This window comes from Mustela putorius, unplaced genomic scaffold (assembly GCF_011764305.1).
Source record: "Mustela putorius furo isolate JIRA1106 unplaced genomic scaffold, ASM1176430v1.1 tig00003899_pilon_pilon_pilon, whole genome shotgun sequence".
Taxonomy (NCBI): domain Eukaryota; kingdom Metazoa; phylum Chordata; class Mammalia; order Carnivora; family Mustelidae; genus Mustela; species Mustela putorius.
The window spans coordinates 20,434,126-20,447,277 of NW_025422048.1; the positions used below are offsets into that span (position 1 = coordinate 20,434,126).

The window sequence follows — 13,152 nt, forward strand, 5'->3', positions numbered from 1 at the left end:
TCATGATTTCAGGGTCCTGGGATCGAGCCCCGTACTGGGCTCTCTGCTCAACGGGGAGCCTGCTTCCCCACCCTCCCGCCTGCCTCTCTGCCTGCTTGTGATCTCTCTCTCTCAAATAAATAAATAAATAAATATATTTTAAAAAGTGGTGCCTGGGTGGCTCAGTGGGTTAAAGCCTCTGTCTTCGGCTCGGGCCATAATCCCAGGGTCCTGGGATTGAGCCCTGTGTTGGGCTCTCTGCTCAGTGGGGAGCCTGCTTCCTCCTCTCTCTCTCTCTCTGCCTGCCTCTCTGCCTACTTATAGTCTCTGTCTGTCACATAAATGAATAAAATCTTTTAAAAAAATCTTTAAAAAATTATTTCAAGATTGAAAATAAACACCAAGAAGGGGCACCTGGCTGGCTCAGTCATGGAGCATGCGACTCTTGATCTTGGGGTTGTGGGTTCGAGCCCCACACTGGATGTAGACATTACTTTAAAAAATATTAAAGAAAATATTTTATTCATGTATTTGTCAGAGAGAAAGAGGGAACACAAGCAGGGAGAGCAGCAGGCAGAGGGAGAAGCAGGCTCCCTGCTAAACAGGGAGCCTGACACAGGACTTGATCCCAGGACCCTGGGATCATGACTGAGCTGAAGGCAGGCATTTAACCAACTGAGTCTTTTAGGTGTCCCTAAAAACAGAATCTTAAAAGAAAAAAAAAAACCACCATGGGGGCTCCGGGGTAGCTCAGCTGGTTACATGTATGCCTTCAGCTAAGGTCAAGATCTCAGGGTCTTGGGATCAAGCCCCATGGCAGGCTTACCACTCAGCAGGGAGTCTGCTTCTCTCTCCCCCTCTGCCCTGCCCCCTCACTTGTACCCTCTCAAATAAATGAATAAAATCTTAAAAAAAAAAAAACAACACCATGAAGACAAAAAGGAGAAAGGCTCACAAATGTCACAGATCCTTCCTGGTAACATCAGCCAGAACTCCATGTATGATCAGCTTCACCAATCCAATGCCAGAGTAGAAGTATCTGACCCACTCAATTAAGCCAACTAGAAAAGTATGGCAAATATAACGGGAAATAACACAACCTAAAATTTAAGAGTTCCAACTCTCAATGTTGGTGTCCTACCATGAGTGACAGATTCAAACCCATCCTACCATATCTAAAAATTGATTTCTCTATGGGGGTACTTGCCCCAGATATATCCTCAGAGCAGTAAAACTCACCTGTCGGCAGTTCTGGGGATCCTGAGCAGAGTCAAGGCATCGCTGATACAGCTCATAACAGATGACAGGCTCTGGCAGGGCTTCCAGGAAAATGAGCAGTGCTTCAGCCACGGAGTGATTACTGCCAGCTGGATGAACTTAAGTCAAGGGAAAGGGGCTCCAGGAAAAAGTCCACACAGAGACCCGATTTGCTTTCTTCCTCCAGCTCCCTCAGGGACGTTTCCTCCCTATTATTCAGGGCACACTGATCCTAATTGGGATTTGATATTTTATTGGTCCAGGTATGCTGCAGGTGAGCTGTTACAGAATTGACCAAAGACTCTTGGGAGGTTTGGCTCAACTTGAGTCAGGGGAATATGGCGTGCAGAATGACAATCACACTGGATCAGTCCTTGAAATTAGTCACTAATGTTTCCCATCCTCTTCCATGTCCTAGTGACAACACATGTGGTGGCAGGAGTGATCAAGGGCCTGAAGCAGAACAGTACCAGTGCTGTGGGTCCTATGTTCCATATTTATTAAAAATCATTGTTACCTACCCCTTGATTCCTTTCAGTAAGAGTCTGAGACAAGAGAGAAGTCAAAAGTTCCTGAAAGGAATTGAAAAACAACTGCAGAATCAATGATTACCTTATAGTAAAAGACAGTTACAAAGAAAGTAAAGATGGAAACACAAAGCTCAAATGCAGGTGGGAAGGAGAGTTTGGTCAAAAATTCTTCATCCTGCTTCCTAAGCCTTTGTCAAAAAGGATACGGATTGTCTCGGGAATGCTAGTATCCAGACAATCAATGATCTGCTGTAACTCTTCCTGCATTCCAGGGGTTTGGAACAGGTCCTCCTACCAGAGAGGTCACAATGAATGGAACAAGGCAAGATAATCGGCCCTAAGTTTCTGAAGACCACCCAGGGATCAAGAGAGTGGCAGGATGCAGATGGAAGGGTAATATGCACACTCCTGACTAGGAGCAGAGGTGTGATAATGGCATCTTTTCCACTTATCATCTGCATAATCCACATGAAATTTTGTTTCAAACAAGTAAATGATCTTCAAAGGTTTTAGCTTGTACTTGAGATGGAAGAGGACTAGATGCCTAGAGTGGGAGATGAGGTGTCCCCACTTCTAGCTTCCTGTCAAGTAGAAGGCAGACTCCAAAGAGCTGAACCACATTCAGATACTGAGACTAGGGAATGCTAGGGCAGGGGTAAATGGCATGCCCATACCAAGCCTTGCCTTTGAGTTCTATTACTCTTTGGTAGGTAAGAAAACATTTTCCTTCAATTTAGTCCCAAGAAATTTCTCTATCTGGGGGGTTGGGTTGGAGGTAGCTAGCATTTTAGATAGGATTAAGAAAAGAAAACCAAATTAAAGAAATGGGCTTGAAGTTTGCTTTGGACTTTAAAATCTGCAATGCCTACGTGAGACTGGAAGCAGGTCTTACAGACTGAGGTACACAGCGGTCCAGGGAAAAGTTTGTGTAGCCAGTAGACAGGCGTGCTTGGTTTGGGCCTGGCTCCACCATTACACTTAGCTGTGGTCTTAATTGAATCACTTAGTTTGCAGGCTTCAAGTCTCATATCTGTAAATAAGGATACTTCCATCTGCCTAGATGACCCAATAGCGCTGCTCTGTGAATATAGCTTGGAAAAGTTACAAGCCCTATTCCGACATGAGATATTATCATTTCCTACCAGATTCACACACCTTCCAAAGTTGCAGGGCAGGCCCATAGTCACTTACCTGGTGACAGGCGTATTTGAATAAGTGATCTACCAGAAGCCAGATCTCCTTGGGGACCTGAAGGGGTCTCTCGCTGGCACCTTCATCCAAGGGAACCATCTGCAGAACGGATTTCTCCTAATAGATGAAAAAGGAGATTCAAAGAGGTCTCAGTAAAAACTTGTGTAACTTAATCTCCTTCATATTCTGCTTATGTAGGTACAATGTGATCTTGTTAAGATTTTTCATTTTTTTGCTTCCTGGGGACACCCCTGGTCAGAAGGCACTTGATACAGATTCCCACGTTAAAGGATTTCCTTCCTCTTCTAGATGCTTAACAGTGAAGCATTCCATTTGGGTTTATTATGTTCATCACATGGGCACTGGGTGCACTGTGTACTGTAAACCCTCTCAGGGGTGACACAAAGAATGAGCACTACAGCAGTACCGGCACAGCAGAGTGCGCAGGCTGCCCGAGACCTAGGGACCGTTCCAGCATGGCAGCCTATACAGTCCTCAGAGACGGCAAGTTTTTGTTGACTTTTAACCTCCGATTCTCTCAGGTCTTACCACAAATATTACAGTTTTCATTGCTGATTTAAATGAGGCTCTCTGGTCCTCAGAAATTAAAGACAATTCTCCACATTACACCTACATTCATGAATATTTCAGGCTCAATGGAAGGTCTAATCTTAAGGCACTAAAACTCATAACCCTTAAGATCCAAAAATAGTAAACCAAATACAGCACACCAAGAGCCAGAAATACTGTGAACAGTTCAGGGTCTGAGTCCAGAAGTTATTCTTTACTAAAAACTCAGCAGAGATTTCTCAGGTCTGTGCCCTTTTTCACGTATCCTTCTACTTTCTTAGATTCTCCTGAAGGAATCTAAGAGAAAAACCCGAAAGTGACAACTAAATCTGAACTTGTAAATGGCTGGGGAAATAAACTCAATTATCTTATGTTTATATAGTCAAATAGAAATTACATTAAAAAGTGTCTGTGACAGATTAAAAGTCATATGAAAGCAGCCTTCAGAAAAATCCTAGTGGAGAAAATGGTGACCATTTTTTTTGGATCTTCTCCCCCTTTCTCCAACTCTGGGGTAAGGTTATATATTGTGTACTTTCAAGTTTAGGAAACTCTGTACATTCTATCCCCAACCCCCAACCGCGTTGCCTTATGGGGAAAAAAAAAAGAAGTGTTTCACTACTTCCAGAGACTGTGTATACTAGAGCAGAGCTGAGGGCTCTGCTTAACATTATGTTCTTCAATAAGCACTGGTGACCTTTTAAAGCTGCTGTACCTTTCTAAGAGAATGAGGAATAGAAAAGAGCATGACAGTCCACTGCTGTTTAAAATCTAATTTCTTCACATTCATTTTGCTTCCTTTCTTTTTTTCCCTGGGATTCTATCACTTGATATTCATGTTCCATGTAGCTGCCAGAATTTCTACCAGCGGCTCATCCACTAACTTCTTTCCGGTTGCTAGTATTAAATCCAGGCAGACACATGGTGTCTGAACCAAAGCACTGTCCATAATGCGCTCTGCTCATTTTCTGAACCAAATGTAACACATGTATAGATTTAGCATATGCCTCCAAACTTACCACATATCAGTTATTCAGCACTGATTCATGTACTTTTTAAAAAATTCGACATCCAACTGACGCTTTTCTTGTACTAAGGCATTAAGGCAATACAAGGCAATTTCATCTCACTGTCTGAGATGAAAAGACATTATGGCCTGCTATTAACAAGGAAGGGCTGGAAAGCAGAACGGCCTCAATCCTTAGCAATTTAAAAAGGTTAATAGAATGTCAGTAGGTTATATACATCATTCACTATGCATTTTCAAACTCGTGTGATAATATAAAATGTCATATTTGTGTCTCTAAAGTCTAGAGAAAGATCATGCACAAGAAACAATACTTTCTCAAAAGTCCACAAATTATCCTGAATTCTCATTTTTAAAGGGAAATCAGGCACACTTTGTTTTCTTTCAATGAGACACATGTGGTGCCTGATAAGCCCACAGTTTGAAACCATAGTGCTAAAAACTAAGGCAGAAAACAGTACACCATCCCCATTATCAAAATGCATTAAACTCCACCAAATGGGGATATCACATTAGATACTATGTGACAGCGCTTTAAGAATGTTTTTTCAAGCCCATGTTTCTCTACCCGATAGGCCACATGGAGCCAGATACCCTCCAGCCTGAACAAGGGAGGTGGCCCAGCACTGTACGACTGCTTTACTAGCTTCCTTCACTAGGTATTCAGGAGACCTGGGTTCCAGTCCCCTCTGCCCCACATGTCAGGAACAAGCCCCTGATGTCAGGAACAGTAGGACTTCAGTGAGTGTTTCAACCTTCCTGGGCCTTGGTTGTCTTGTCTATTAGAATGGAGAGAACACCTTACCCATCCGAAGGCAGAGCACTAGACCAAATGATCCCTTATGATCTCGTGCAGCTTGAGGATTCTGTGCTGTTTCTTAACCATACACCTATGGATTCTTTTAGTAATTAACCATTATTGTCACTAACTCCAAACCATTCTTAACGCAACAGAAATCCAATTCTGGTTTTACTATCATTGGAAATGGAGGACAGCTAAGCAGTGCCCTCCTCCACCTCATGAACTTTCAGATATATCAAGGCAGCTCTTTAGTTACTTCTCATTTTAAACATACAAATCTGGAATTTGAGTCTTATTACTTTTATGTACTGGGTCTCAATGGTTACCAGTGCAACAAAAGTCTTTTCTATGCTTCAGACGCACTTAAAGACAGCTGGTAGGACTTTGGTGGATTCTCATGGAGCCAGAGGACTCTGAAATGGGAAAGACTAGGGGCAAATTCTAGGGACAACAGTTAACTGTTAATCAAGCACAGGAAACACATAACCACCAATGGATTGCATTACCTTTTCTAGGAAGCTGTCTTCTTCCTGAGAGCAGAGCAGGAAAAGAAAGTCATTGACAGACAGAAAATTATTTGAATTAATTTACAGAATTAGAAACAGATCAGTATTATTAGAACTCACTAGCTTACTAGATACATACACTTTAAACATAAGCTGTAAATTTTTCAAATAAATCATTATTGTTGAAAATGGAACATGTTCCCATATGTAAAAGTTCTGTATTATACATATTAAATTTTCATGCAGTTTATTGAGATTATCTCTCAAGAAACATACATGTGCAGTCCTAGACTTTTGTGTCCCTTGGCAGCTGCCACTGACCTGGCCAAATGCCCAGTGGTGGCTCCTTTCCACATGCTGCTTGGAGCCAGGCCCTGCTGCTACACAGTGCAGCTTCTTACCTCATCCTAATGCTACACGAAGGACGACTGTGAGTCCAACAGTGGCCATTCAGAGGGACACAATCGGCTTCTCTCCTATCTACTGCCATTCCTCTCACCTTCGTTGGTCCCCTAAGCAGTATTCCACACTCTTTTCCCTAGCCCCGGACCTACTCCCCTCTTCAAAGGACCCGAGAATCCCCAAATATGGAGGCCCATCTGAATTGTAAACTTATTTCATTTCAGACTTTGTGGACCAGAAGACCCATCATTAACCCCTATTATGTTTTCTTATAATGTATAAGACGAAAAAGAAACAAAGGAAAGGGAAGAAGGCACCTTTTTAATGGTCTCTGTCTTTTTGTGCTCTTATTACAATCCAGTAACCAGCACTACAACAATAACTACTGCCTCCATTTAGTGGGCACTGCCTAACGTGCTCGTGTACAGTGTCATTTAGTCTGCACAGTGTGCAAAGTAGGTACTATTTCCATTTTATAGATGAGTAGGCTGAGGCTCTGAGAGGTTCAATTATTGCCCAAGGTCATACTACTAGGTATTAAGTGGCAGTATCAGGATTAGAACTCAGGTCTGATGGACTCCATAATCATTACCACCACGGTCTCCTACACAACTCAGAAAGTACAATTTGGCTGCTTCCTGGGCAGAGAGGCAGGGGAAAGCTGTGAAAAAGACAGTGAGAAACAAAGCCCCATGGTTAGCGGAGAGAGCACTGGCACTGGAGGTAGACAGTCCTGGGTTCAAATCTTTGTTCTGCCCCCAATTAATTTTGTACAGACGTTAGGCAAGTTACTCAACTTTGTAAAGCCTCAGTTTCCTCATCTCCAAAGCAGAGAGAATAATATCTCCTTTGTAGGGTCAAGGAGGCAGCCTAAAATCAGGCATGGTAAGGCAGTGGTAGTGCAGTGTATGAGCACTTCCCGTCCACTGCCAACTGGAATCCTCCCAATTCTGCCATAGGCCACCAGGAACCTGAGTATAAAACACATTTCTCAGGTCTGACAGTAAAAGGAGAAGTCCTGATCTCACTATGAAAGATGTGCAGGAGGCTGGAGGTGGCAGAGTATGTGTTCCCTGTTCCAAAGAGCAATGTTAAGTGCATTTCCCCCAAATGACTGTTATAGATATGGTGGGTAGATATTTTAGTATTATTAGATACATTATGAATTAAACAGGCTCTTGTATGGTGAGTGCTGTGAAGTGTGTAAACCTGGTGATTCACATACCTATACCCCGGGGGATAAAAATGTATTATATGCTTATAAAAAAAATAAAGAATTTTTAAAAAGATGGGAAGAATAAAGAAAAAAAAAACTAGACACATAAAAGGAAAAAAAATAAAACAGGCTCTTAGAGGTTTACCTATACTTCTAAATACCACATATGAGATAAAAATAATCAGAGTAATATTGTTTCATAAAATATATTTATAGTATTGTAATTACAATATTTTTTAATTTAAAAGTTAAATTCTGAGTGCCAAATATCCAATTTAACACAATTTTGGAGAACAACCTTTTTAAAAAATTTAAGACTATTTATTAAGAAATTGTAAAACCTGCCTAATAGACTTCTCTATTTTTCCTCCCACGAATACATGCCACATGACATGATGAGTAGAACTAGGCAGTTTTCATATACTACCCTGTTAATTCAGGCCCTCAAAGAGGTTTTCTTCAAGCAGTGACCATCTACTAGTGCAACGCATGTCTTTGGGGAGTGTTGGTTGGGGCGGGGGAGGATGAAAAATGAGGCTACACAGAAGAAAATGATATGGTCCCTGACTTGGGTTTGCAATTGAGTTGGGGTAAGAAGTCCCAGAGTTTATAGCCTGATATTTTTATAATTCACAAATATGGGTTCTCAATAAACGGTTAATAGGAGAAACAAACAAAACAGGGGTTCAAAGGAAGGAGATGGCTTTCAGATGGGGCGATCAGGGGACTTTTTACAATGGAGATGGGACCTAACTAGCCCTTAAAAGATTCATAGGATTTTAAAGAGTGCAGATGGGGTTGGGACACTACAAGTGGAAGAGGCAAAGATAAACACAGGTTTAGAGAAGGTAAATCCCAAGGTAAAAGTAGGGAAAAGTCGGTCATCTGTTCTGCAGGAAGCATGGGGGGATGCTCAGAAAAGTAGTGGGAAATAAATATGAAAAGCAATGTTGAAGGCAGATTTTGGGGGAACTTGAATGACAGGTAAAGCAATATGGATATTTAGCAGGCATAAGCAAGCTGCTGACTACCTTTAAGGAAGTCCTAGGCCCCAAAGCTGTATTAGAGGAAGATCAGTCTGACAGCCCTGAATAGGAAAAATGAAAGGGTAGTGATAGAGGCAAAGGGAATTGGTTTTGTTGTTATTTTTTAAAGACAGAGTGAGAGAGAACACACAAGCAGGGGGAGCAGCAGGCAGAGGAAGAAGCAGGCTCCTGCTGAGCAAGGAGCCCAATGCAGGACTAGATCCCAGGACCCTGGCATCAAGATGAAGGCAGCCGCTCAACCAACAGAGCTACCTGGATGTCCCAAGGCAAAGGGAATTCTTAAAAGGCTATCAAGGTAGGTCAAAAAGAAATAAACACTTTAACAATGGGAAAATAATATATTTTTTAAGTGAATGGATTAAAGAGAAAATTCTGAAAGAAGAATCAAAAGGACTTTGATTAGATATTGGTGGAAAAGCAGCACATTTACACTGAGAATTTACTTCTCTGGCTATAGGCACATAGTGGATGTAAATAACATTTATCTTAACACTAGGCTTGATTCTGAAAATAGAAACACCACTTAGCCTCCACTCATAAACAGCATACTCCTAAGGTAGTCCTAAGGTTGCTGATAATCACTTGGTTCAACTCACCTGCCCACTCTCTGCAAAAGGCTGTGTGTTGCTCACATTTAAAAAAGGAACCTAATTCAGGATTCCCCAGTGGGGCAACCATGGCATGCTACAAATGCATTGCAAATCATTATTCACTCCAACATTCACCCATAGAGGAATTTTGCCAGTAGCAAATGCAGTTAAAATAATGTAAAAGAGTCACTTAGAGGAAGATTCAAATTTAAAAATAAAAAGCAGAAAAGTGAATGGATATCAAAGTTCTAGAAAGGATCAGTTCCTATAAACTATAAAGAGAAGTAACACAAACCATATACCTAAAAGGATAAGAAATGAGTGGTTGGATCAGTAAGATGAAATAAATACCTAGTGAAAAGATCACTAGGGACAAATTAATTACCAAGATGTTATTCTTGTTATTTCAAACTTTGATAACAGTTCTCCAAATAAACATGTCCCCAAGCAAATATAGTCTGTCCACCCATCCTTCAACCTTTCTTATCTCTGTATCTACCAGCAACACCTTTAACCAGACCTGGTAAGTTCAAACCTGGTCTCTCCTTTAGTCCAATCTATAAGCAACACCAGACGATTCCTCAAAATATGTCAACTTATTACTTCATACTACTTATAAAAGGCTTCTGATAGTTGTAGATGCCCTGTGGCTCCAGCACAAACTCATCTGTTGACTTTGAGACTCTATCCCCTGCTCTCAAACCACCCTAATAGCCTCACATATTCTTTTCTTTAATCCTCACTCTTCCCAGGGAAATCTTACTATTTTTCATATATGGCCTTTTTGTTTTCACCTTCTAACGTTTATTCATCATGTCCCTTATACCTGGAAGAACCTGCTCACCCAATACGTTAATACATATTTCTTTAGTACTTGGACTTGACTCAAAATACATCTATGATGAGCCCCAAATCACTTTTCTAGTCCACTTTATTCTTATGTGCTTAATTTGTTTCTAGTTATGTTAATGTTACATAAATCAAATTTTCAAAAAGCCAAAATACGCCGGTTCTGACATTGATCTTCATAGAAATTAGCTGGTTAATCAATAAGCTTTTATAGCATATAAGCTTGAGTAAACGGCACAAAAATCCATTGGACAGACAGTAGTAGTAGACACAAGTAGGCAGAGAGGAGGCAGAGAGAGAGGAAGGGAAGGAAGCAGGCTCCTCGACGAGCAGAGAGCCCGATGTAGGGCTCAATCCCGGGACCCTGGGATCATGACCTGAGCTGAAGGCAGAGGCTCTAATCCACTGAGCCACCCAGGCGCCCCAGGCACAGGAATCTATTAATACAAATTATAAGCTCCACAACTCTCATTCTAAATGCCTTTTCAAAATACTGATTTACCAAACACATTGGACATCAGCTAGTAAAGGCAGTTAATGTTTAGATTACCTTTAACCAAATTCCCTATTAACTTCGATTTAGATTTTAGCCATATTGTATACATAAGCAAACTTTCATCACCACTAAATTACAGTCCCCGCATAAACTCCATAATACTTTGTATTCAATGTGTAATGAATAAATATTGATTACTCCAAGCTAGTTAATATGCTAGTTAATAAATCAGAAAAAAAATCTATCTTTATTCTGGAAAAGAATAAAGAAAATTACAAATAAATTCTCCTCTGTTTGCCATTTGTGCTAATTCCAACTATGCTAGTAGTGGCAAAGTCACTGTCATTGTGAAGGGCAAGAAGAATGAAAAGGACTTGTGCCAGTTATTTCACTCCACATTTGGCAGGAAGAGGGTGTGGCACAATAATCTTTCTGAAATAGTACATGGAAAGTCTATGTAGGCACTGAACTCATTTCTGGTTTCACCAAAATTTTAAAGTAAATAATATAATAGAGGATAATATGTATCATTATTAATAGCATCATCTCACAGGATCTGAAATATCATTCTGGGTCTTGGGACAAATATGAACAAACAGAAAGCATTGCAGAAGGTCAAAATCAAGTCAAAACAAAGTGGGAAAATATTACAAATGGGGTACAGATAATTTTAGATTTCTTGTTTATTGCCCTACACTAATATGGACAACTTTATCATCAATGAGATATAGGAATTTAATAATACTGAAATGTGACAGGCTGTGGATAGAAATCAGAACCCTATATTCTGCCTTCAGCTCAGGTCATGCATGATCCCAGGGTCCTGGGATCAAGTCCCACATCGGGTTTCTGCTCAGCAGGGAGTTGGCTTCTCTCTCTCTCTTTTGTGTGCTCCCCCCCCCCGCCACAAATAAACAAACAAATAAATAAATAAATAAAAAGCTTTTAAAAAGGAACCCTGTATTCTACAAAATTAAAAGAATAAACAGGGACCACACACATACAATTTAATAAGAACTCAAAATTTCGGGGTGCCTGGGTGGCTCAGTGGGTTGATGCCTCTGCCTTCGGCTCGGGTTATGATCCCAGGGTCCTGGGATCAAGCCCCGCATTGGGCTCTCTGCTCAGCGGGGAGCCTGCTTCCTCCTCTCTTTCTGCCTGCCTCTCTGCCTGCTTGTGATCTCTGTCTGTCAAATAAATAAATAAAATCTTTTAAAAAAATTTAAAAAAAAGAACTCGAAATTTCATAATGAAAAAATTAACAGGGTTCTATTTTTTTAAACCTTGAATTATTTGTGCAGGAAAAGGGCTTCCTACAGACCCATTAGCTCCACTAAAGATTCTGGCTACTTCTTATTCATGGTCAAACAATGAATTACCTGGTAACATTTTAAACAAAATAAAACATTTTCACGTGGTTGAGTCTCCTTCCAGTCATTCTGTTTAAAACAGGACAATTACAATAAAGAGTATCATAATGCCACTGCCAACTTGGACCAAAAATAAAACTAGTTTCCGGATTATAGGAAATAAAGTGAAAGGAGAGAGTATGAAAGGATTAAATTTAAACAGTTACCGAGAGGAAACAGACAAATTTAGGAAATGGTGGATCCTTGACTGGGCTACTGTCCTGGACTCTAAAAAAGTCAATGTCATTAAAGAAACAAAAGGGGAGAACTATTTTACTCTAAAAGAGATTGCAGGGGCACCTGGGTGGCTCAGCTGTTAAGTGTCTGCCTTAGGCTCAGGTCATGCTCCCAGGTCGGGCTTCCTGCTCAGTGGGAAACCTGCTCCCCACCACCACCAGCACCACTGCTTGTGTTCCCTTTTTTCCTGTCTCGCTCTCTGTGTCAAATAAATAAATATTTTAAAAAAACAAAAAACAAATAAACAATCTGGGGTGCCTGGGTGGGTTAAAGCCTCTGCCTTCGGCTCAGGTCATGATCCCAGGGATCATGCTGCTGGGATCAAGACCGCAGCAGGCTCTCTGCTCAGTGGGGAGCCTGCTTCCCCCTCTCTCTGTCTCTGCCTGCCTCTCTGCCTACTTGTGATCTCTGTCTGTCAAATAAATAAATAAAATCTTTAAAAAAAAATCTGCCTTCAGCTCAGGTCATGATCTGGGGGTCCTGGGATGGAGGCCTCTGTCGGGTTCCCTGCTTAGCTGGGAGTCTGCTTCTCCCTCTGCCCCCACCTACCCCACTTGTGCATGCTCTCACTCTCTCAAATAAATAAATAAATAAAATCTTTAAAAAAATAAATAAAAGAGACTGCAGAGATGTCACCAAAGGTATTATGAACCCAGATGAGATTCTGGCTTCAAAAGCTACCAAAAAATTCTTGAGACAACTGGAGAAACTGAAATGTGGAATGGCTAGTTTTCTTAGGCATAATAATGGTATTGTGCTTATAAAGAAATAGTCTTTCTTTTTCTTAAGAGGCAGGCTAACATGTTCACCAGTTAAGTGACACATCACTACTTCATTTCAAATGGTACAGCAGAAAAGAAAAAATACAGATCTATATCTATAAGGAACATGAGTGTTCACTGTATTGTTCTTTCCATTTTTCTGCATATCTGTCACTTTCATAATTAAAAGTTGGGAAAAAGAAAGCTGGGAAATGGTGTTTGGGATGGAGGGAAGGGGGCAGGGAAAAAAGGAGAAACTTCATTTGGAATATATCCTAAATGGT

General features: G+C 40.9%; 1 protein-coding gene across 5 annotated transcripts in view; it reads right to left on the reverse strand.

Moving 5' to 3' along the window:
- OCRL (OCRL inositol polyphosphate-5-phosphatase) overlaps positions 1-13,152 on the reverse strand; it is a 62,680-nt gene that overhangs the window by 3,133 nt on the left and 46,395 nt on the right. For 4 of the 5 annotated variants that reach the window (XM_013050019.2, XM_045068051.1, XM_045068053.1 and 1 more), the window contains 4 exons: positions 5,863-5,886; positions 2,958-3,074; positions 1,973-2,057; positions 1,219-1,346 (listed from right to left, as the gene is read on the reverse strand). In XM_013050019.2, coding sequence (XP_012905473.1) covers positions 1,219-1,346; positions 1,973-2,057; positions 2,958-3,074; positions 5,863-5,886 — 354 coding nt within the window. The remainder of the gene's footprint in view (positions 1-1,218; positions 1,347-1,972; positions 2,058-2,957; positions 3,075-5,862; positions 5,887-13,152) is intronic. The other variant, XM_045068052.1, reaches the window with a different exon arrangement.